A 23,638-nucleotide genomic window follows, 5' to 3' on the forward strand; every position below is an offset into this window, starting at 1 on the left:
AATTTTTTAAAAGAAAGCTTTGAAACTTTCATAAGTATTAATTCAATGAAAAATGCTAAATTTGATTTGAGTATGAATTATTTATAATGATAATGCCTGACAATTTTTCCAGGTTTCTGTCCAAATTTCCCTGATTTTTCCAGGTTTTTTCCAGTATAAAAAAATTCCCTGATAATTCCAGGTTTTCAAGGTGGGTGGCCACCCTGTGATATAAATAAAATGCATTTATATAACATAAAAAACAATAATGCATTAAAAATATTACACCCTATATTTTTCAGTATTATTTTATAAGTACATTTACCTGCCAAGTCTCTTGAAAAGTTTTTGAAACACCGGGGAATAAGCCTTTATCTGATGCTTCACGAGAAAGGAGAAGCAGCTTTAGTATGAAAGTAAAAATATAATTAAAAACATTTACACAAAGAATTTAAAGTCGAAAACAATCTTGATGAAAGTAACATACTTTGCTTAATGGTGTATTTGCATTAGAAGAGTTAGCCTGACCAGAGTCTTTTATATGAATTTTCCAAGTAGCAACAGACATGAATGATTTATCAGCAGCATAACATCTCCACAGGCACTAAAAATTAAAATATATTTAACAGACAAAAGAATTTAATATGGCAGAGCAAAAGGAAATTGTTTATAACAAACAATACATTAACATAAACAATTTGTTTAAATCTATGAGCTGTAAACACTGCTGTAAGTTGTAATGCATCTACTGTAAATAGATTCACTGTCCTGCAACATGCTTCTTCCAAAAAAAAAGTAAATTGCGAGAATAAACCAAAATATCCTGAGGACATTGCACTGACTACAAGAAGAAGGCAAGGTTACATCTGCTAGAATTCGTTGATAACTGTATTAAAATTAAAACTTCAACACTAGCAATGACTTAAACATGTTTTAATGAGAAAAATAGGATACAGTACATAAACACACGATGAACAACGGAATATAACTCAATAACTAAACAAGACAATGGATGCAAGACAATCACAGAGAAAAACACAAATCAGCAGAAAAAGCAGCAGCAATCAGCATTATAGTATGAGTGACAGTTATTTAACTTACATGTGAGTTACATAATGTCAGTGCCAACACAGTTTGACAAAAGTAAACTATTATGATTATCTTATAGTTTAAAAATGTATACAAATTCTGATGTATGGCATAAAGCTGTGGTATGATTCTGCATTCAATAACTTTGCTCTCTGGTGACTGACCATGCATGCAGGTACATATAAAGTAGCCCCAATTTTAAGAATGGCTAGTGACTTCTGTAGATTCGTAAATTTGATATTGTTGATCAACGAAACATTACCAAGTTTTTCATTCTTTGCATGAGTTATTCATTGAATAGTTTTGAAGCAATGTAATATGGTGAAAAACTAGTTTTTTATGTTGGAAAAACAGCTACATTGATTTCTTAGTTGGGCTTAATTGCAATATGTTCAGTTGAATTCAAAACTTAATCCAAGATAACAAAAATGGTCCTACAAATAGGCTAACACATACCTGCCAACTTGGAGAAATAAAATATTAGAGATTTTACTAGAGAAAATTTTTGAGCTACGTGTACAGTTTTGATACAGCATGCATAATCACGTAAATCAAAGAGAAATTCAAAATTGGAAATAATATAAGCACTTATATTTAGCGAAGTAAAAATATGTATATAAATCTTAATCCAACAAATATTTTTGTAATCATTATTCATAATTGCTTAAAATATAAGCACTCAACATCAAAATAATTTTCATAATTCTAAGTAATTAGCTTTGTTTTACAGAAATTTTACACATTCATATTTCCAACATAAGAAGCTGATTTGGCTTTGCATAGGAAATTTTTATCAAAGTTCAGTTCTTAATAGTTACCAGAGAATATGAATCGCTATACTGGATTTTAAAAACGTGAAAATACAAATTGCAATATTGAATTTTTAAATCACCTAAATGCGAATCACGATGCATAATTTTTAGATCGCGTGAATGCGAATCCCAATGCAAAGTTTTTAAATCACATCTAAATACAAAAATCACTATTTAATATTACAACCACATGAATACCAACCGTTACACTGTATTTTAAAAATGTATAAATACAAACTGGAATACTGGATATTTAAATCCTGTAAATAAGAATTGCCATGTACACTTTTTAAATCCTGTGAATACAAATCGCAACAAGTAACTTTTAAATCAGGTAAATTCGAAAATCGATGTAAGATATTAAAATCGCGTAAATAAGAATCGCGATATTAGCAGATTCCAGCCCAGCAAAACCAAATAGGCAGAAGAAACTGACTATGAAATAGTGATTGCTTAGCTTAATTTACAACCAAAACAGAATATTTCACCATTGAACAAAAATTTGAATCCTGTCTGATATGCCTTAAATAAAAAAATCCACTCCTGGCTTTTGTGAATTTTTTTAACAAATTTACGAATCATACTTTTCTTTCTTTTTTTTAAGATTTTATTCTTTATTTTGTGTAATGTTTGCCTCTTTGGAGTTAAAACATTCACATACTCCTTGATTTTGTTTGAACTTGACAGTTTTCTGGATGTATGTTCTTTAACAAAAAAGTATGTAATTTAACAAGTATGCTTGGTTTAACAAGTGGCCTTATTATCAATTATTTTGTTGATTTCTTAATTATTGTTTTAAGTATAGCAAATTTCTGTCAAAACTAGCCAACATTTATAACATATGACTATAAAATAATAACATTTTTAAGCAATCAAGATATAACAATCTCACGCTATAACATTCAGATTTGCTTGGATAACAAGGGTCATTATATAAAAACATTTTTATAATATAATAAATATTTATACTATAATACATTTTCATAATACTTTATATGGATGTAAATAATTTTATTTTAGCTGCTATGGTACAATACAGTTTGAGACTTTTAAAGTGTTAGATCTTGAAATTAAAGACATAGCTTATAATTAGTTTAAATAATAACTAAAAAATGATCAACTAATAACCAAGTCTTAACTTCAAAATATTAATGTCTTTATTTGAAAAAAAATGATTAAACAAAAGAAACAATCAAAAGAAAAAAATCCTATTCCATAAAAACTCTCAAGCCCATGGATTTCTCTAACTAAATATTTTGCATGAAAATAGCCCAGCTTGATGTAGTTGTTTTCCCATTTTTCTTTAAACCGCTTCTAAATTTTTTGTTTAATTGAATATAAGAACAGAAATCCTATGACTACTATTGATAAGATAGGGGCATAGTTGATTGCACTTTTCAAATCTAAATAATTTTGTAACATTCTGACAAGTTTAAAAAAGCAGTAAAAGTAAATAAGTACCTGTATCAAGGTAGCTGCAGCAGGTATTTGACGATTAAAATGCTTTTGACGTTGCTTCTGTTGAACTTTTAAGGCAAAGCCAGATCCCAGAATTCCCTACATTAAAACACAAGTCTTTAAACTTACCATAATATAAAACACCACAACTATTGTAATTACACAATTAAAAAGAGCGTGTTTTGAAAATTCGTACATAAACCAAAACTGTAATTTCAGAAAAAAGTATAATATTTAAAGGAAAAAAAGGTTTACTAGCACAATGAGCTGGAAACAAAATTATTGCTTTTCGAACAGAACAAGATTAGATTTTACAATGCCATTTTGAAACTTTTCTATTACATACTTTATTAAACTTAATACTGCTTTTACTTTAAAAGAGTAAGTTTAATCATTTTTTAAAAAAATTCTAAAATATGTTTTTTTTAATTAAATTTTTTCAGTCAGTTGAATGGATGTGGCATTAAAGTTATAAAGCTCAGTTATAATATTCAGATTAGTGCTAAATTTAGAGCTTTATTAATTTTCAAGGTTTTCAAAGAATAATAAAAGAGAAGCAACAAAAAGAAAAAACAAAAAGTGAAGCAAGTAAATTTTGAGAAGTGATTAGAAGCGAGAAGTAATTAAAGATATAAGAAAGGCACATAACATTCACCTGTTAGGTTTGTTTATCACTTAGTTTTGCTTTATATAGCTTAAAAATTTTTTTCTTTTAATTTGTAAGTTTGAAACATATGATAGACCCTGTATAAAATTTTAAAATTATTTATTTCTTTGGGGAAGTTTTATTTTTGCTTTTACTACCCAACATATTTCTAAAACCATTATTGTTTTGGTCATTGTTTCTTTTTTTACTTTACTTTCTTTTAATCAAATTAATGTTAATTTTAAAAAATAAAGAGATTGAAACCGCAATTTAAATAGCAAATTTTAATTAAATGATCAAATTGTTTACACCTTAATTTGAATACTTGTATTTTTTAATATGAAAAGAGTATTGAAAAAATGTACCAAAAAGTTAAGGACATTTAAAATATCATTTTTGAAAGTGATACTGTGTTTTTTGGTCTTTCCTAAATAAAGTAACAAAACAACAGGTACGATAGGGGTTTGCTGTTCAACTTTACCTTCCCCTTCACTTACTCCCTGTGATTACACACAGATTATCCTCTATCTTTGGTAGCATATCTCTGAATCCAAGTATTAGTATAATAAGAACAAACTCACCACTTAATGGCTATATAGATTAGTATTAAAACAAAGTGCAAATCAGAAAAGTTAAAATTATGTATAGCCTGTTGCATTTTGCCTATCTTTTGATTTCCACCTATTTATCTTTTATTAATCCCCAGATTGAACCTGTTGCCTTCTTCAGCATTTCTTTTAATCTATAGTATTAAGTATTTTAAGTGCAAATAAGATGAAATAAAAGAATAATACAATCTAATAAATCACATTTTTCCAACAATATAAATTTTAAAAAATTAAACAAAAGAGAGAACAAATTAGTTTTTCACCTCAAGATCATCTTGGTATAAATATTATAATTATATCATGACCTTGGGGGAAAGTTTTGTTATTATTTTGAGGAAGGTCGGAGCAATAGAAAATTTTTTTTCTTTTCTTTCTTTAGTTTAAAAAGCATAATGGTGTAATTAAATTTTTTTTAATAATTCATATTTTGGACGAAAGGATATATTTTCCATATTCATATCTATTTTAGATTCGTCGAACTAAAGATTTAAACATTTTGGTAAATAGAGAGAGGGCAAATAAAATTTATATAAAAAAACTTTAGCAAAATATTTTTAAAAAAATTGTCTAAGGAAGAGAGGCTTTGTTTTGATGGGTGAAGGGGGAACTTTGCAATGAAAAAAATAATTTAAATTTGAAAGCGTTTATTCAGAACACTGTGGGCTTCAATAAGCGGAAATGTCACAAGGATCAGGAATAACCACAAAAACATTATTTCTAATTTTAATAAAAACAATATTGGTTCTCTCTTTCTTTTAAATTTATTTTAGACATCATTTATTTAAATAATTTGGCTTCTTCTATTATATACTGGGAAATCAATACAAACTTTCATACTATGTTTCATAACTCTAAGTGCAACAAACTGTTTCATAGCTCTTAGAGATCAGGAAACAGAAACACACAAAGTATAGACTTCGGATATGAAATTTAAATAAAGTATTTTTGCAGCTATAAAAATACAATATTATTGTTCGCCTTAACAAAGAGATAGTACATTAAAGAACAGAACACTTACTTGACAAAATAACAGTTTTAAAAGGTTTTTTGATTATAATAATTATGAAAGCATAAAATAAGCTGAAGGCAGTATTTTTGCAGTACATCTTTTTTAATTACATTAACTCAATATTAGTTATTTATTGATTGATATAATGTTAAATACTGTACATTGTTTAATTGTGCTATGAGGAAACAATTTCATAAAAAGTAACAATTATGTTATTAATTCTGTATCATTTAAAACTTTTTTTTAAAAATATCTACCTTTTTTCACTTTTTTAACAGTTTTATACATAGAAGAGACACAAATAATTGCTATAAGATTTGTAACAGGTAAAAGAAGCAGTATGTATTACTATTGATAACACTGAAAAAGTCATTATATGATGCGGAAATCAAAAATTATTCAAAAAAATATATTTAAGGCTACTGGCTGCATTTTTAATGGAAAAACTATGAAACAATGTTTTGAAAACAAAAATATAATTCAGATTAAAATATAGATATAAATATAATAGAGATTAAATGTAATCATTGAAAAGAATTTCATACTGAAACTAAATTGAAGACATTTTAGAGTGAATTCTAATCTAGGGCTTCCACAAATTAATAAATAAATAAAAGTTTTATACTTTCCATAAAATTATTTCCTTACTATCTTTTTTTAATTATCTCATATTTCATGGATGCAATTAAAGTAGCCACATTCAAAAATAGTCTGCCACTGAAACAAAACTTATGCAAAACATATGCAAATTATTTTAAATGTTTGCAATTAACTTCTTTGATATAAAAGCACAGCATTTTTTTAAATTTAAAAAATATAGAGGTAAAATATGAAATACCACTTGAAAAAATGAACCACAATTACATTAAAATATCATAAAAAAAGAAAAACTTTTTAATTATATTCAGGATGTTTAAAATGAAACTGAGAAAAAATGAAAAAGCAAAGTAGATATCCTAAAAGGAACATAGAGTTGTAAATGTTATCCACAGCACCGAGAAGGGTTCGAAGCAGCTATTACAATTTTCTATTTTTGTCATTAGTATTAGAATGATTAATACTAATTAATACCAATTAAAATGATTATACAGAGAACAAAATTATATTTACATAATTATTAATAAGCATATTTTCTTTTGTTAATATGTTCATAATACACATTTTCAATAAAACTTTAACTCATAACTTACAGCTGGGAGGGCAAAAAATGAAATGGCAAAAACAGAAAAGCATGATGCTACTATTTTTCCCATCCAGGTTTTAGGAACAGTGTCACCATAACCTATCGTAGTAACTGTTATCTGAAACAAATATAAAAAATATCCTTTAATATTACTAACCACCTTTAATGATTTTTTTAATCATATTTAATATATTTTTAATTACATTTAAATCCCCAATAGCAAATAGGCAAAAAAGATAAAAATTAGATGGGACTTGATTAGTTAAATATACAAATATGCATAAAAAGACTTAAGTGGGAAAAAAAGGAAAAATTATTAGAAATTTTTAACTTTAATGCTTTTTGAACTTGTTAAAAAATGATTAAGTATAAAATGAATATGAATAAAATGATTAAGTATAAAGCTTACTACCACTCTAAATATTCCAAAAAAGCTAGTGATAAATTGGTAGATGTACTGTAAATGCAATTATGAAACATGTTTACTTTAACTTTCAAAGGAAATTACAGAGAGAAAAAAAAACTTTTCAACATTTAGTTGTATTTTTTGAGTCAAATATGTATGTTTTCAAGCTATATTTCAAATATTAAGTTGATTAAAGAAATTTTTCACCATATTTTGTAAAAAAAAAATATAATAAAAAGAAATAAAATTAACATATAATATTTTTAGAATAAAAATTAAACTCTTAAATTATTATATGCCGATATTACTGACCTTCTAAGGCAGTAGTTATTGTGTAAGCTCAGTACTAAATATATATAAATATCGCTTCAATATTTTAAAAAAAACTTTTTTTTTTACTAATTTTCATTTCAATATCATTTTGTGCGAAATACTTAGCAAGATTAAATGATTATATAATTAGCTTCTTTGTTGAAGAATTAGTTACTTTTTCAATAATTCATGAATTGCATAATATTTTGAATGAAACTATAAGTTTTCAGCTTTTAGTGCTATGTTTAAAAAAATATTGAAAAACTTGGCAATACGTATTGAAATCACAAATTTATTTCAAAAGAAGCTTGAAATAAAATTTTTACTGTTTATTTTTAACGCAAATTTACTATCTAAGCAATTTTTTTTCTTCATAATTCACTTTGAAAATTTTATGAATAAACATTATAAACTCTAATTATAACTTTATTTTTGCTAGCAGTCTTACTTACGCTTAAATTATTTCAAAACATTTAAAATTTTATAAAAAATTAACTATTAGCAGTCTATTTTTTATTAAATGAATCAGTCGAATCCATCATTTCCTTCATTTCCATCAGTTGAAGAAATTTTATAACACAAAATTCAAAATGAACAAAATTGGAATTTTTTGTTTTGAATAAAATTTCACAGGATTTTACTAAACACCTTTCAGAAACAAAATATTTAAGACAGTGTAAGAAGTTATACACTAAAGAGTCAACAAAATTGAAATAGTAAAGATAACAGTCTTGCAATATCAAAGTCTAGAAGTGGCCAGTGTCATAGCACCACGGACATTCAGAACAATTGAGGTTGAGGACATAACAACATATACAGGAAGAATTCTGTGAAAAGAATATTAATATCCTGTACAGTGAGCACAACCCATTATGTGAAAATAACATTCTTCTCTACTCTCGCAGAAATGTGTGAATATAGGTTCTAGCTCCCCTCCTTGTATTTCGAAATTTTAAACAATATCAATAATTTGTATAAGGATGGATCTACAAATAAATAAATAAATAAACGGAAGAAAAAATGGTTTTTATTGAGCAGTAGATTACATTCTTGCCTTTTATACAGTGTAGCGGTAAATTTTTCTGTGGGGTTAATGCTAAAATTGTTACCAATTTATGTATACCTTTTCCTTAAACATGCAGTAGCGTTAAACAAATTTTTGTTTTAAACTGCATATGGGTTAATGTTCTCTAACAATATAACAACTTTAAATTAAAGTGTTCACTAAGTTAACTTAAACACCAAGTAAAATTAGAAGCATGCTAATTTTTTATCTACGTATAAGTATGTAGAGATAAAAAAGTTTTGTTAATTTACAAATACTAATTTCTTATCTGTATTATTGTTACAGAGAAATTCTAGGATTACATTATCAGGGATTGAAGCCCACTAAAAAATTTTTTAAAAAATAATTCTTAAAAACATGTAAACATTTTATGTACACTTTTTACTTTTTTAAAACAAGAAGTGTATAAATTTTCGATTTAAATTGCATATGTTTTAAAGTTCTCTAGAAAATAATTACTTAAAATTAAGTTATTCACTGAGTTCACTTAAACAGTGAGCTAGATTAGAAACTTATAAATTTTTTATCTGCATATAAGAAAGCAGAGATAAAGATAGTTTTGTTAAATTATAAATACTTATTCTTTGTCTCAATAACTGTCACGGCAAAATTTCATTGTCAGGGATCGAGTAGCCTTCTATAGAAATTTAAAAAATGGTAGCCAATTTACTAAGTATCAGACATCTTTAATTAAATAAAGCTAACAAAACATTTAATTTTTTCTTTAATTAAATAAAAAACACTAGAATCGTGTTTACAATTAAAGATTATTACTCAAATTGTAAACTTAAAGTTGTAGAATACCTTGTTTCATTCATAAATAAATGAAAAATGTCACTTTTTTACACCACTATTTTAATTTTAATAGGAGGTTTCGTCCCTTGCATGATTTTGTTCAACTCTTTATCAACTAACCAAACAGGGTCTTGACAACTTGAATTACTTATAAGACTTAACCCATTACAGCTCTATAGTAAGAAAACTTGCCAGATCTCATATCCAAAAACATAAAAACTGATAGCACAATTATTTCATTCTTTGTTTTATCATTCAAAAAATATCTATCTATTGTAAAATTTTAGAAATAAAAATAATAATTTTTAATCTATAATAGTAGCATTTAAGAAGAAAAAAACTAATAATAGCCAACAAAAAATAAATGTATCTACTGAAAATTAACAAAGTGAACTATCATTCATTCTATTATATCATTTTTCATATTGTTGCTGTTGCAATAAAAAATAAAGGTAAATGGGTTATGTATACTGTTTATCTTAGAGGACTTCAATTAAATAAATTTTTTAATGCAAAACAATATAAGATTATTCAAATGTTTTGTTTTAAGGCCAGACAATTAGCAAGTAAAATTATTTTAAACTAAGATAATATGAAAATATATAAAAAATGTATACCCATAATACTTATGAATTAAAGTCGAAGAATTTTGCAGCTATGCCAAGCATAGGCGTAGCGTCAGGGGGGAGACACAGGCTCCTTTAGTAATTTTCTTTTACTACGGAATTTTTTTTTTTAAGTTATTCATTTTTTAAATCCATCCAAAAAGTTCCATGAATGATTTTTAATTTAAAAATCAAAATTTTTTGATAGTTTATACATAGTTGAACAAAAATATTTTATGATTATCACTTTTATTCAAAGGTTATTTTAAAAACAAGTTAAGGATTATTTTTTAAAGTTGTTACAATTCAAATTTTCAATGAAGAAAAATGTAAGCATTATTTATATTTTTAGATTAATTATTCTTAAAAGTCCATATTTTTTCCCAAAAAAATTTTTTATATTTTAATCACAACAAAATGAACGCTTACTTGGATTTGAAAAATATTTAACTGCACTTGCAGCGCACAAAATAATACTGGGAATTAAAAGCTTTTTTAATTTTTCAAGTTCATTATAATTTTATAATCATTCTTATAATAATATAAATATTATTATAAGAATGATAATATAAATATTGCAATCTTAAAGAATTATTTCAAAATTGTTGGTATTAAAGCTAGAAAGAAGTTATTAACTTCATCTCATTTTGACCAGTTTGAATATGGCATGGGTAAAAAGGACATCATTTCTTAAAGCTTCAAACATGATCTTCCTAATTGTGTCAACAGTTTTGCCACATAAAATCGTCCAAAACATTTGCTACTAAAAGAAATATTGTTTAGTCAGAGTTAGTATAGAAGTGTTTCCATGTTTTTGGCCAACCTCTGTACATTATATAACTGTTCGAATTAGAAACAGTTTTTATTACTCTAGTCTTTAATATTTTTTAAAATTTAAATACAAATATTAGGATTTACAACTGGTAACATCAAATGTTCATTTCTCATTTTTTTTTTATATTAGCTTTTTTGTTGCTTTCGAAATTAAGTAAAATGTGAGCTTAATAAAATTTTTAAGAGAGATAAATAAGTTTCTCCTCAATACTAGGTAAACAGTTATTATTTAGAGAAAAAAAAATTTCTTAAAATTGCAAACTTTCAAACAAATTAGAATTTTAAAAAAATTGCAATTAATTTATAAAAAGAGATTAAACCTTGCAACACGTCAGTTGCGTACAATTCTACAAATTCAAATTTAACTGTTGATTATTCTTGAAATAATAACCAAATTCTTTTCATTACAGGATATACTACTTCAAAATTTTTTTACAAGACTTCCTAATTTCAATTTTCTAAGTCTTAGTTTTTTCACAGCAAAACTAAAAGTAACGTAAAAAAAAATCACAATATAACTATTTAAAACAAATTCAATTTTTTTTTAAAAAAAAAGCTTGTGTTATCTTCATAATCAAAACTGATCCTTTTAGAACAACAAATTTCAACTCTGCAGTTCTACAGTTGCACTGTGCATCCTGCACATTATTTTTCACTACAAGTTTAACAGTTTATAATTCTCAGACTAATTCAAAAAAAAAATTATTCCATGGTACTCCTTATGCAATTTTTAACAAATATTTCCATGATTTCACATCTCTTAGCCAAAACAGGGCAGTAGCGGCTCTTACAACTTTCGATTATAGGAAAAGCTTTGTTTCATAGCAGCAAACAATTTTAGCATGTTTTAAGCTCAAAGTTAAAAATCTGATTCATTTTAAGCATAAATTGTTACTTAAATTTCGAGATTTTTTTTCTTACATTTCTATAAATATTAACGATAAAATCTATTTCATACAAAATACAATTTTTTTCACAACTTAATTTAAATGTAGCGTACATTCTTTCAGCATGTTTCATTAGAATGTGTACAAAACTATTTAATTTTTTCAGCAAATAACTTTTGAACATTTGGAAGATCAGATCGCGAAAAATATGCATAACAATGGCAGATTGTTACACTTAGTAAAAATTATATAGATATATATATAAACATACTTAAAGTCCTGTGCCACCACAAAAATTTCTTTCACCACGCTATGCCTATGTTGCCAAGCAAAGTATTTGCCCACCTTTTTATGAAGTGTTTCCAAAAACCTCTATGTTTTAAGTGAGTAGTGATGTAATCAATAAACAATATATTTTCAACACACATTAAAGATTGATTTGAATAGTTTTTCTTTTTTTTAATAATGACTTAAATGTAAACTTAAAAGTTTCAGCGTATATGAAGAAACAAAATAAATAAAAAAATGTCGCAAACAAAACTTTTTACAAGCAACTTGAAAAAGATAATGTTATATATATATATATATTTCAAACTCTGTATTTCATTATAATTTTATAATGAAATATTTTATAATAAAAATAATATGCAATAAATTCTTAAAAAATTCAATTAGAAATAAAACATTATTAAAAGCACCAGAAAATTTAGCATGATACATCACCATGTTACAGATTTAGTCTACAACATGGACCATATTAAGGGATGCAAATCGTTTTAATTATTAAATGTACATGCAATTATTTTTATAATTATTGATTATTAAATAGTTTTATGAACAATACTAAAAAATATTTAATACCAAAAATCTGCAGCAAGTAATAAGATACCACTTCTCACTTTACACCACACCATCCGTAAACAGTAAGTTAACTGGTTTAAAAGATTTGGTTCACGATTGGATTCAGCTCTCAGCTTATATGGAAAGTGGCAGAGGAATGTTGCGAAGTAAATATTGTCTTTATGATATTTATTCTTATTTACAAAAGATTACGATAAGATAGTTAATTTTGATATTTTTTACCTTTAAGCAAATTTTAAGTATTTTGGTTTTTAAAACTTCTTTCCTAGAATTTTATGCCTAAATTAGCTTAGTATGAAATTAATTAACAAACAGGAATTAATTGATAGCTTTTTATGAAATCGCATTATTGATGGATGCCTTACAGTATTGTCACTTGGATGTCTCAAATGCCTTCCAAATTCTTTGGTATTCTCAATGTCAAATCCATATCAGTCAAGTATCTAACAATCTCTGAGCCACTTGGCTAGTTAAACTGTAATCTTGATTCCTTCCTACATTTGATTATCAGGTGATAACAATAGTTTTAGCTTTATTTGAAACCAAATAAAATGCAAAACAATGTTAGAAAAGTATATATTATTATCTATTATTTTCCACAACTGTCTTGCAATAATATATAAATTGTTGATTTTTTTATAGAAATTGCATGGTTTTCTTTAAAGAAAGCCATAAATATGATTTTAATTTTTTTAAAGAAAATGTTTTTTTATTATTCAAATTGTTTTGCTGAGAACAGAATTTATAAGAAACTTGGTTGTTATGGCTAGGTGAAGGTGGAAGATTTTTTATTTTAATGTCTTAAATTTTTTCCTTGTACATTGAGAAACGTATGGTGAAAATGAATATTTTTCATTCGCCAAATTTTCTTGAATATCATATTATGCTATATCAGTTACCTACAGCACTTCTTTAAAATTATTTGTTGATCACATTTTTCTGCAATCTCCTTAGAAACACATAAAATTTTTTACACACATCAAATCATACACAAGCATCAATCACTTCAACTGGTCATAATCAACCTCAATAGGGTAGCCAGAGCGTGGTTCATCTACATTGTTCAAATTCACAACTTTAAACTTTTGAAACCAAACTTTTACTGTATCATAAGAAACAGTATTGAAAACTCAGCTTTTAAAAACTCATAGTGCATAATTGTTCTGATATGTTGACATGATAGCTCCATTTTAAAGACTTTTTTGGAGCACAAGATAATAAAGTTTTGACAAACAAATTACAAAGTTGTGTAGTTCCAACTTTCAGCTTTAGAATTCTAAAACCGGCTTGGTAACAGGCTAACTACCACGGGAATGGCTGCTGTTTGCGCAGAGGTATCTCTGATTGGCAGAGAACTTTTTACTCAACCCAATACGAAGTGCAATATGCAATTCCCATGAACGTCCATTGTGATTTTTATTTGGTAAATAGTGTTAATATAAGTCGCAACGTACAATTAAAAAAAACGCATGAATACAAAAACTAACGCACATTTATAAATCTTGATAATATAAATTTCACTGAGGGGTTCATAATTCGGGCTGCAAGCTCCACCAAACTTCTTGGTACTAATCATAATGCATGATTTTTTAACCATCCCAATGTGAATTACAAATTTGATTTAAAAACTGTATTAAAATAATTGAAATAACATATTTATAAAAAAAGCTTTATACAATTATGCAGAATTAATGTACAATTAAAGTAATAAATCTGGATATTATTAATAATTACCAGCGATTATTATCATAAACATGTCTTTTGGTAGATATGATAATCATGCACATTAACCAGTTATTATTGATAATTACCAATGATGTTTGGTCAGTGTGATTAATTAGGTATAATTTATTGAAGTTTCAACTCTAATGTAATTCTCAAATGATAATAAATCCGTCATTCTGGAGTTCATTGGATTTAAAGACAATTAAGGATTACTTGAAATATGGATTTTTCATTCTGTTTTAATTTAAGATAATAGCGTTAAATCTTTAATTTGTTTTTTACACAAATATACATTGATAATCAAATAATTGATGAATGATAATTTTTTAAATTTGAGTTTATAAATTTTAATATTCTACAAATACAGATTAAATAATTTGTATAAAATTCATAACAGCTCATGACATAGGAAATTGCCACTATGCATGCATTTTGAAAAGTTTTTGACAAATGCAATGAAAATTATATCATTCACTAAACTTCATTGGTAATTATTAATAATAACAGGCAACTGTGATAAATTCTGATATATTATTCACTTTAACCGATTTATTTGGTTATTAACAATAACTAGCAATTATTAATATTAACCTATTAATTAAATTGACTTTAACATACATACATAGTCAAACTTAATTACTAAATGTTGTGAAAAATATATCTATTGCAAATCAAAAACTTATAATAAATTAATAGAGTTAGAAATTTATAATTAAATTGACAAAAAACTATGTACAAACAATTTAATGATGTTTTATGTAATCAAAGTAGATTATTAAATTTTCAAATAGTATATTTCTTTTTTTTAAAGGGGAAAGACTGATTCAATAACTGAGTAATAAAAAGCAAAACATAAATAACAGTACATAAATAACATGCTTTCAGAAAATACAAGTTTTACATAGAACAAACACATTTTAATATCACAAAAGCAGGGTAATGCATAAATAAAGATAAATTACCAACAACAACTGCAACTCATTCTAACTTTATAGTGCATTCACGTACACATTCTGATGAAGTGTAAATATACATTGTATATTCATCAGCAAAGAAGTTAATCATAAGAAGCAACAACACTGGCAGTCAAAATTGCTGACAGCACATATGAAGATTAAGATCAGCCTGAAAGATTAAGATGCACTCATTGTGAAGGAAAATCATATAGAAAGAGTAAAAAAATGCCAACATGGTTTATTTTGATAAATACTAAATTAAAAAAAAAACTAAGAATTTCAATATATTATTTTTGTTTAAAATTTAGATTATAAATCATTTTTTAAGGATGAAGTTTAATAAGATTTAATTATAAAAAAACAATTTAATAATTGCTAATTCATGTTTAAAATATATTAAATAATGGTCTCCAGATGCAAGAACATGAATATATTTTTTTTCCACAAATGTACAGAAAACTGCAAAAAAAAAAAAGTTTTTTTTTCAGATTTCAAAGAAAGTAGTTTGAAGGACTGATGATCCAAATAATACAATTTTCCAACTTTATCATATATAAGTAAACCATACACAAGTGTATTGTATTAAAATGCTGTCTCATAGTATGTTTTAAAATCTTTTGTAATAGAAACATTCCAATAAAAATGCAAAAAATCAATTTAGGAAAAAATAAGTGAACACTAAACCTTAACAAGAAACGAAATTTTGTAGCATAATGGTTTAAAAATAAAAACATTTAATTTTAATTATGATAAGAAAGCCATATGGTCATTAATCTTTGAAACTCACACTACCTTGAGAATGTAGCAAGATATGCGGGGGAAAAATTGGAGATTTAAAAGGCTATGAAATTAAAAATGAAAAGGAGTTTTTTATGCATGTCCTGAAAGAAGCGTTCTCTTTAAAGGTATCTACAAATCATACAGGAATGACAAAAAATTACTCTAAAACCAAATCAGCCAGTACCAAAAATCACATGATACACTGAAACACCTGAAAATTGGTTCTCATGGGAATAGTTTGGTAACACTAGGACTGGGCTATAAATCGATATATCGCGACGGATCGATTTAACGCCTGTATCGGCAGGCCGATACAGCGACTTTCGCTCCAGGTGATGTATCAGAAATCTGATTTAAGTCCTCGAGTAAAGAAGACGAACGATATAGTGATACAAGACACGCAAGACACGTTCCGATGCCAACTCGCAATGGGGAAGACGATATTCGTATCGTTATATTGAAACAGCCTTGATGGATGAGCAGTAGAATAAGTTTTGAGAACATATATCGTGATCTCACATGTTCGTTTCCGCACCTCTTAGTTTTTTTTTTTCTTCTTTGTCACGACTTGATATCGTTTCTTGTAGATTATTTTCAGTGGGACTGACTTTGTGATCGCCGTCGTTACCTTATTCTGAACGTAATCTATTATTGAAAAGAATATATAAAGAAGTGTTTCTTAATTAATTAGGTAAATTTTTTTTTGAAACAAAACTTTCTTTTTTACTTTTAAATGTGAAAATTATTTTGATATTATATGTTTAAGTATTATTTTACATCATTGAATTTATTACAAACGGAAATCTAATTTAAGGTGTCCACATAGAATTAAATTAAAAAGTAATTAAATTTGTTAGGCTGTTTTTTACTTTATTTTAATTTACTATAAACTTTTTGGATAAAATAAGAATTTAATGGGTTTTTATTATTGATTTTAAATTTATAAATCTTTAGTTGTTTTCATTTTTATAAATAAAATTATAAAACTTATTTTTCCTCTTTTGGATTTGGACATAAGTCAATCAACTTTGTTTATTCAAAAAAACTAGTAATGTTTGCATTTGCGACTTCTTTTTTTAAAATCATTTAACACTTTGTTTTATTAAAGAGTATAATCGTGTTTTTTAATTTTCTTTCAATATTGTCAGTTGAATATATTATCGAATATCATAATTCTTTTGTTTTTATTTGCAAGAAATTAAACCTTACTTTGTTTTTTCGTTCAGAATTCGGTAATTATTCAATTTAACTTTATTATTTATGTGAAATAATAATGATAAAAAATAGCGTTGTTTTAAAAGTGTTGTTTTTTTTGTTTAATTTATTTAGCACGTTGTTTTAAGCACACAAATAATTTTTAACAAATTTATTTTTTAAATTTTCTTTCTATATTGTTAGGTAAATATATTGATAAATTTCAATTTTATTTATTTTTTTATTATTTATTTTTAAACTAAGAAATCTTTCGTTATTTGCGCGATCATTTTTAGGAAATATAACATTAGTATCTTTCTTAAGCAAAACATATACATCAAATTCATAAATTGATTTAAATCAATCTGAGTATGAAGTTTTGATAGAAATCCGACTTTCTGCGCCTTACAAGTAAATGAATTTCAAAAATACTATATCGCGATACAAAACTGACGATGCATCACGATATAAAATTTCTTATATCGCCCAGTCCTAGTTAACACTAAAGACTGCATTTTTAAAGTCAAAAATGGTATCAAAAAGGCAAACAATTTCTGGACTTCACACTTCATTGAGGTCTTATTTTCTCTCCAAAGAAATGAAGCTTCTTATCAATAAAACTCTTAATTAGGTTGGGCCTAATATATGGTTCAAAAATTTAACCTTTAACTAAATATTTAGATCACAAAATTACAATCTTTGAGAAGAAGGTTTTCAGAAGAATCCTAAATGATCGTTGGCAAATACATTTTAACTTGAAAATTTATAAAATTTTTAAAGAAACCAATATTATCAAAAGTATTAAAATTAAAATAATGAACTTTTCATCTCATATTGTTAGAATAGGTGTAAAGCAATTCAGTAAAGAAAATTCTTGAAGAAAAGTCTTTCTAGCAGAAGTACTAAAACTCTGATGGCACAATTCTGTTGAATCAGATTTTATGATAATTAGGGAGAACTGGTAGGCCAGGTCTAGAAATAGGCTGTGCTGAAGGAGTGTTCAACAAAAGACAGTGATCCACTTTGAGCTGTTATGCAAAAAATAATGATGAACAAAATTTAACTACACTAAAACTATTTTAGTTAGTTGCTAGTCTATCAACAAAATTCTATTAATTCAAAAAAATTATATTTATTCTGTAAGCCTTATAATTCCAGGCAAAATTTTATTTTCTCAACCATACCTTTTAATTGAAAAAACGGGAAGAAACCTATTTCAATTACAGTTAATCCAGAAGCTTAAAAGGAAGAACTGATACTTAAATAATTAATTTGCTTAATCAAACTTCTTTAAATATATTATTTAATTGTTGTTAAAGAAAAATATTTTAAAAATATCAAATTTGTTTCTGTTTTTAATGATTGAGCAACACATTAGTTTTAGTATGACCCTTTTTCAAAATTAGGTTAAAATTTTTTTCCTATAAATACAATTAATAACATTTGTATTAAATATCAATTAATTCGGTTAGCTATAAAATGTTTTTATAACATTAAACTTACCCTAGTGGTTTTTGTTTATCATCAGAGATTTATTATCTATAGATTTTCTTTTTACAAAATAACTTTTCTTAAAAAAATGCATTTTGCTTAATATCATACATCTCTGAATAACACATTAAGAATTTAACTAATTTATATGATTTTCAGTAGATTTTGAATCATTGCCTAGTTGCAAGTTCTCAAGTGAATTCAAAGTCATCAAGAGAAAAAACAATTAAATTTGAGAAATCACGAAAATTTAGTTCAAAAATGTATCAATAATCAAACTATTGATAATTTCAATCAACCAGATGGAAATATTTTTATACAAACTATCAAAAATCTGATGGAATTACTAGATATATATTTTCTTTTATTTAACAAAAACACTAAGCTAATTACAGTTGATATACATTTGTTTAATCAGAAATTATTTATAAAAAATTAAAAGTTATTTATGAAAATCTGAAGTAAAATATACTAGTCTATGAAAGAAAAAAAAAATTCCCCCAAAAATATATTATAACATATTTAAAAGAATAGCTTAAATGCCCCATGATATTTAAAGATATGTAAACCATTACATCAATCATGAAAAACTACACACAATGAGAATGAGTTAATGAGATTGAATATTGTTGGCATTTTTCTTTTTAAATCATAAAAAACTGTGTCTGGGAAAACAAAAGCAAAAAAAATGAAAGCAAAATAACTAATAAAAGCAAAAACAAACAAGCAAAAGGGCAGGCTCATTTCTTACCACTCCCCACCATAAGGCATCGGCATAACTGGTAAAATCTGATTTTCCAACTATACCTATATCTTCTTTCTCAGCTAAATACATGAAGTATGAAGAAAAAATTAAGCCTAAAAATCCAATGTATAATGTAGTAATGAGTTCCTATATGAAGCAAAAAACATAAAAATTTATTAACACAACATAAGAAATATTAAGAAACTTTTATTGACTATAAAAATTTTTAAAAAAAAGACAACATACTTGAGAGACAACAACATTGAGACATAACAATCAAAAAACTTTTAAAATAGTTAGATATCAACAATTCTTATTTACTAGGTTTTTTTTTAGGTATGGCAAATAATGGAAATAATTGAGTACTTTAATCAATATCATTGTGGTGTTATGATCACAATAAAATTATCTTTTAAAAGATAGACATTTTATATCAGACATTTTATATCAATGTATGAATATAAGCAATAAAGTATAATGTGATTAATAGATCTTAAGCCTAATGTTTTGCATTGTGATTCTTAATTATAATATCCTGAACATAGAACAGAAATATCAATGATTTTTAGTTTCTTAAAATTTGCATCATACTAAAATTATAACATATATTTAAATTTAAGAGAAAAATTGTTGCTTTTTCAACTATAGCAAACTAATTGTAGAAATTCATAACTTTTGAGGCAATTTTAAAATTTATTATTTCTTCATTAATTCACTGTTAGTAAATGCATAACAGTTTCCATTGAACTAAACAAAAAGACTATTGAATACAATAATGAACATAATCTTAAATTTCAATATTTAAAAGAATGAACTTATTGACTTACTTGGCGATGAACAAATACGACTGAACCTAAAAGTCTCCAAGTTCCCCCTTGGCGATCAACATGCAGCATCCTTAATATTTGAAGGAAGCGTATTCCCCTGAAGAAGCAATTGAATTCATTAAAAAAAATAATGAAGAAATAAATTAAGCAATTAATTTATTAAATCATAAATATTATTATTGACAACTTAAATTTAATAAGTAAAATCTCACTTTTGTCACTTGTCAGTAACCTTGTGATCAGGGATTTAAAATAAATTTTAAGTATCAACATAAAGCACAATAAATATAGATTATGCATATCATTTGCATAACTATAGATAAGATTACTAAAAAAAAAATTTCATAAGTTTTTGTTGTTTTTTATTTCACATTTTGTTAGAAAAACCCTGGTTCTTAGTTTACGTGTCACAACCGTCCTTCATTTTAAATATTCTTAAATTGATCACAGAAAGATCTCATATTTGAACTAAAAAGGACTGAATCAGTTGTATGACTCCTTATTACAGGTGAAATATATTAAATTTTCAGATTATAAGTTAATGATTTTTGGATTCAAATCAGCTAAAAAGTGAAAATATTTTTATTTCTTGTCACTACTGTCCCTCTTTCCAAAAAAAAAAAAAAAAAAAAAAAATTATATATATTATACTTTTACAAGGTTAAAGTAGAACATCTTTATTTCCAAAACAAAACTCATTTTTATTAACCCATATTTACATCTTTGATTTCTTCATTTAAACACTTATAAAATGCTAACTATCTAGATCAGATTATTTAATAAGCTAACAAGTCAGCTTTTTCAAATAAGCTTCATTTTATCCATTAACGAGTTTTACTAATTTTGCAATAAGAATAAAGGAATGTAATTCTGTCAGGTAAAAATAAAATATGGAAACTATTAATTAGATGTAGAGTGAAGAATAGTTAAATGGCACAAGAGATGTTTAATATTTATAAAGCTATTTGCGAATAGCATTCAGATACTTTTCAAATAATTAGCTAAGATAATTTGAATCATTACAGTAATTTGTTAACTAATGTTTATAAAATGAATAGCTATAATAATGGCATGAGCAATCATGACCAATAAAATGTTTTGATTATAATAAAATGAGAATTGTTTTAAAAGAAAATGATTTTTTTGTAAATAGAGAAAAAAAAAGCTAATTTCAATTACAAAAAAAAAAAAAAAAAATTCATTACTTGAAATAATGTTTTATAAACCTGGAATTCAACATCATATAATATAGAGAAGAAATTACCGAATTGCTGAAGTTGCAAACACTTGACCATTTGAACCAACAGCTAAAACTAACAAAGATGCAACCACAACAATCAGATCTACAAACAATATAGTATTCATAAATAATTGTTATTATCCAAAAAACTAATTATAAAAATGTAAACTATATACCAATAATTGAAATTGGCTTTTTTGCAAATCTCAATCGACCCCAAATTCCCATGTATTTACTTCGGCAACCAGCAGACCACAAGCGTATAAAATATTCTACTCCAAAAAACACAACCAAAACTGTTTCCTAAAAGATATTTTTTGGTTATCAAAAAAAAAAAAAAAAAAAAAACAATAAATAAATAATCATGCAATATACATACACAAGACAGGATAAATATTTTTACAATTTTAAAAAATAATAATTTAATTTACTTGATAATACAAAGTTGCCCAATAAGAATGGAGTAAGTAAGTCTTAACAAAGTAAACTATAGAATAAGTGAAGTCCTTCCACAGAATGTATTTCAGGTTGACAACAGTCAATAAAAACAAGGGATGCAGCAAATTCTCAAAGACTAATATTTTCCCAGGACTAAGTTTCTATTGTTTGAAATTTTTCATTGAAATTAAGCACTTTTTCTTTATTAGTTACAATAACTTTTCGAAATATTTTAAATTTTCAAATTATTGACATCATGTACTCTTACTAATTAGTACATTTGAGGTCACTTTTTGGAACCAATAAGATAAAGTTCAAGAACGGAAAGATTCGAACATTAGAGCAAAAGTTATACAAGGTGTTTAGTTTATTTTTTCGCACTCTCTACACACATTTTAAATTTCTGATACAATGTAATGATAGAAATAACAATAAATAAGAAAGGTAACAATCATTTACCATCCAAAACAAAGTTTCAATAGCAAAATCTGCATATTGATCAATTGTTGACAGCACACTAAAGATAAGGCATACAAGCACAACTAAAAACCTGAAACAAAACAATTATTATTTAAAACTTTTTGTAGGCATGTCGTGATAAACATAATGCATCAATGTTTTTTTTATTTGGTAAAAAGCTGTGAGCATAATTCTTCAAAAAATACATGAACCCTTAAATAAATAGACAATGAAATTAAAATTGAGATATATCATGTAAATATTGAAAAGTAATACTAAATCATTTCTCTCTAATATAATAATACGAAGTTTTCCATAAATTAAACTCAAAATTATAAGTTAAAATCAAATAAAATTATAAGTTAAAATCAAATAAAAATATAACCAAATAAGCTACAGACTATGCCAGAGAAAATTTAGGAGATACTTACACAGTGAAATGATATACAAAACATTTCCATCCAGTAGGCCTTTCTAAGAAATTATATACTTTTCCTTTAAAAGTCATTTTTCCACTTTTTCTCCCTTCTCGAAACACATAACAAGTTTTCCATAAAGACCTAAAATAAAGAAAACAAAACTGCTTGAGAAATACATGAACAAATGTATATGAACAAATTAATGGAGACTAATTTTATCTCTTATGGGGTGATTTTCAAATATCTCTAAAATAAGAGAAAAATTATTATGAGAAGCTTAGTATACTGGAGAAGTCTTTGCAAAAGATTCAGATAACATAAATTTTAATAATATTACATTTTAAAGTTAAAAAATCTAAACTCTACACAATTTCTAGTAGTGAGGAGATTCAAAATTTTCAGTTGGAATCTCCTCAATATTACCTTGGTATGTGTGCCCAACTCACTTGTTATCAAGGATAAATTAATGAAGAATTGATATAAAAACTTTGTTAATGGTTTTAAAAGAACCATGACTTGTGATTGATACTTGTGGTATAGTGTACCACATATGAGTATTTATTTATAACATAAAAATATTTTATTACATATAACCTTGGCAAATTAATATATATGTTAAATATGTAGCAATCAAAGCAAAAATCACAAAGTAGGATCCATTAGGCAATGGTGCAAACGTTATAGAATCCGACACAGATGATGGTCAGGAATCTTTAAATTTGTAGCTTTATAGTATGTTTTAAAAGCTTTTATTGTGTTATATTTTTGAAATATTCTTGATCAATTATCTAAGTTCCCTTGCTCTTAGTTTTTT

At 25.6% G+C, this 23,638-nt stretch overlaps 1 protein-coding gene across 4 annotated transcripts in view; it reads right to left on the reverse strand.

Annotated features, from left to right (window-relative positions):
* LOC107447343 (potassium voltage-gated channel subfamily KQT member 1) overlaps window positions 1-23,638 on the reverse strand; it is a 39,739-nt gene that overhangs the window by 10,065 nt on the left and 6,036 nt on the right. For 2 of the 4 annotated variants that reach the window (XR_011638137.2, XM_071187312.2), the window contains exons 3-12: window positions 22,837-22,965; window positions 22,406-22,496; window positions 21,685-21,811; window positions 21,533-21,611; window positions 20,269-20,365; window positions 19,448-19,588; window positions 6,792-6,902; window positions 3,342-3,437; window positions 467-583; window positions 305-382 (exon numbers count right to left, since the gene is read on the reverse strand). Coding sequence is in view for 3 of the 4 variants with exons in the window: in XM_071187312.2 (XP_071043413.1) it covers window positions 305-382; window positions 467-583; window positions 3,342-3,437; window positions 6,792-6,902; window positions 19,448-19,588; window positions 20,269-20,365; window positions 21,533-21,611; window positions 21,685-21,811; window positions 22,406-22,496; window positions 22,837-22,965 (1,066 nt within the window). In the remaining variant the exon portion in view is untranslated. The remainder of the gene's footprint in view (window positions 1-304; window positions 383-466; window positions 584-3,341; window positions 3,438-6,791; window positions 6,903-19,447; window positions 19,589-20,268; window positions 20,366-21,532; window positions 21,612-21,684; window positions 21,812-22,405; window positions 22,497-22,836; window positions 22,966-23,638) is intronic. The other 2 variants (XM_016062222.4, XM_087155351.1) reach the window with 2 other exon arrangements.

This window comes from Parasteatoda tepidariorum, chromosome 11 (assembly GCF_982258835.1).
Source record: "Parasteatoda tepidariorum strain Cologne lab strain chromosome 11, Ptep-v5.0, whole genome shotgun sequence".
NCBI lineage: Eukaryota > Metazoa > Arthropoda > Arachnida > Araneae > Theridiidae > Parasteatoda > Parasteatoda tepidariorum.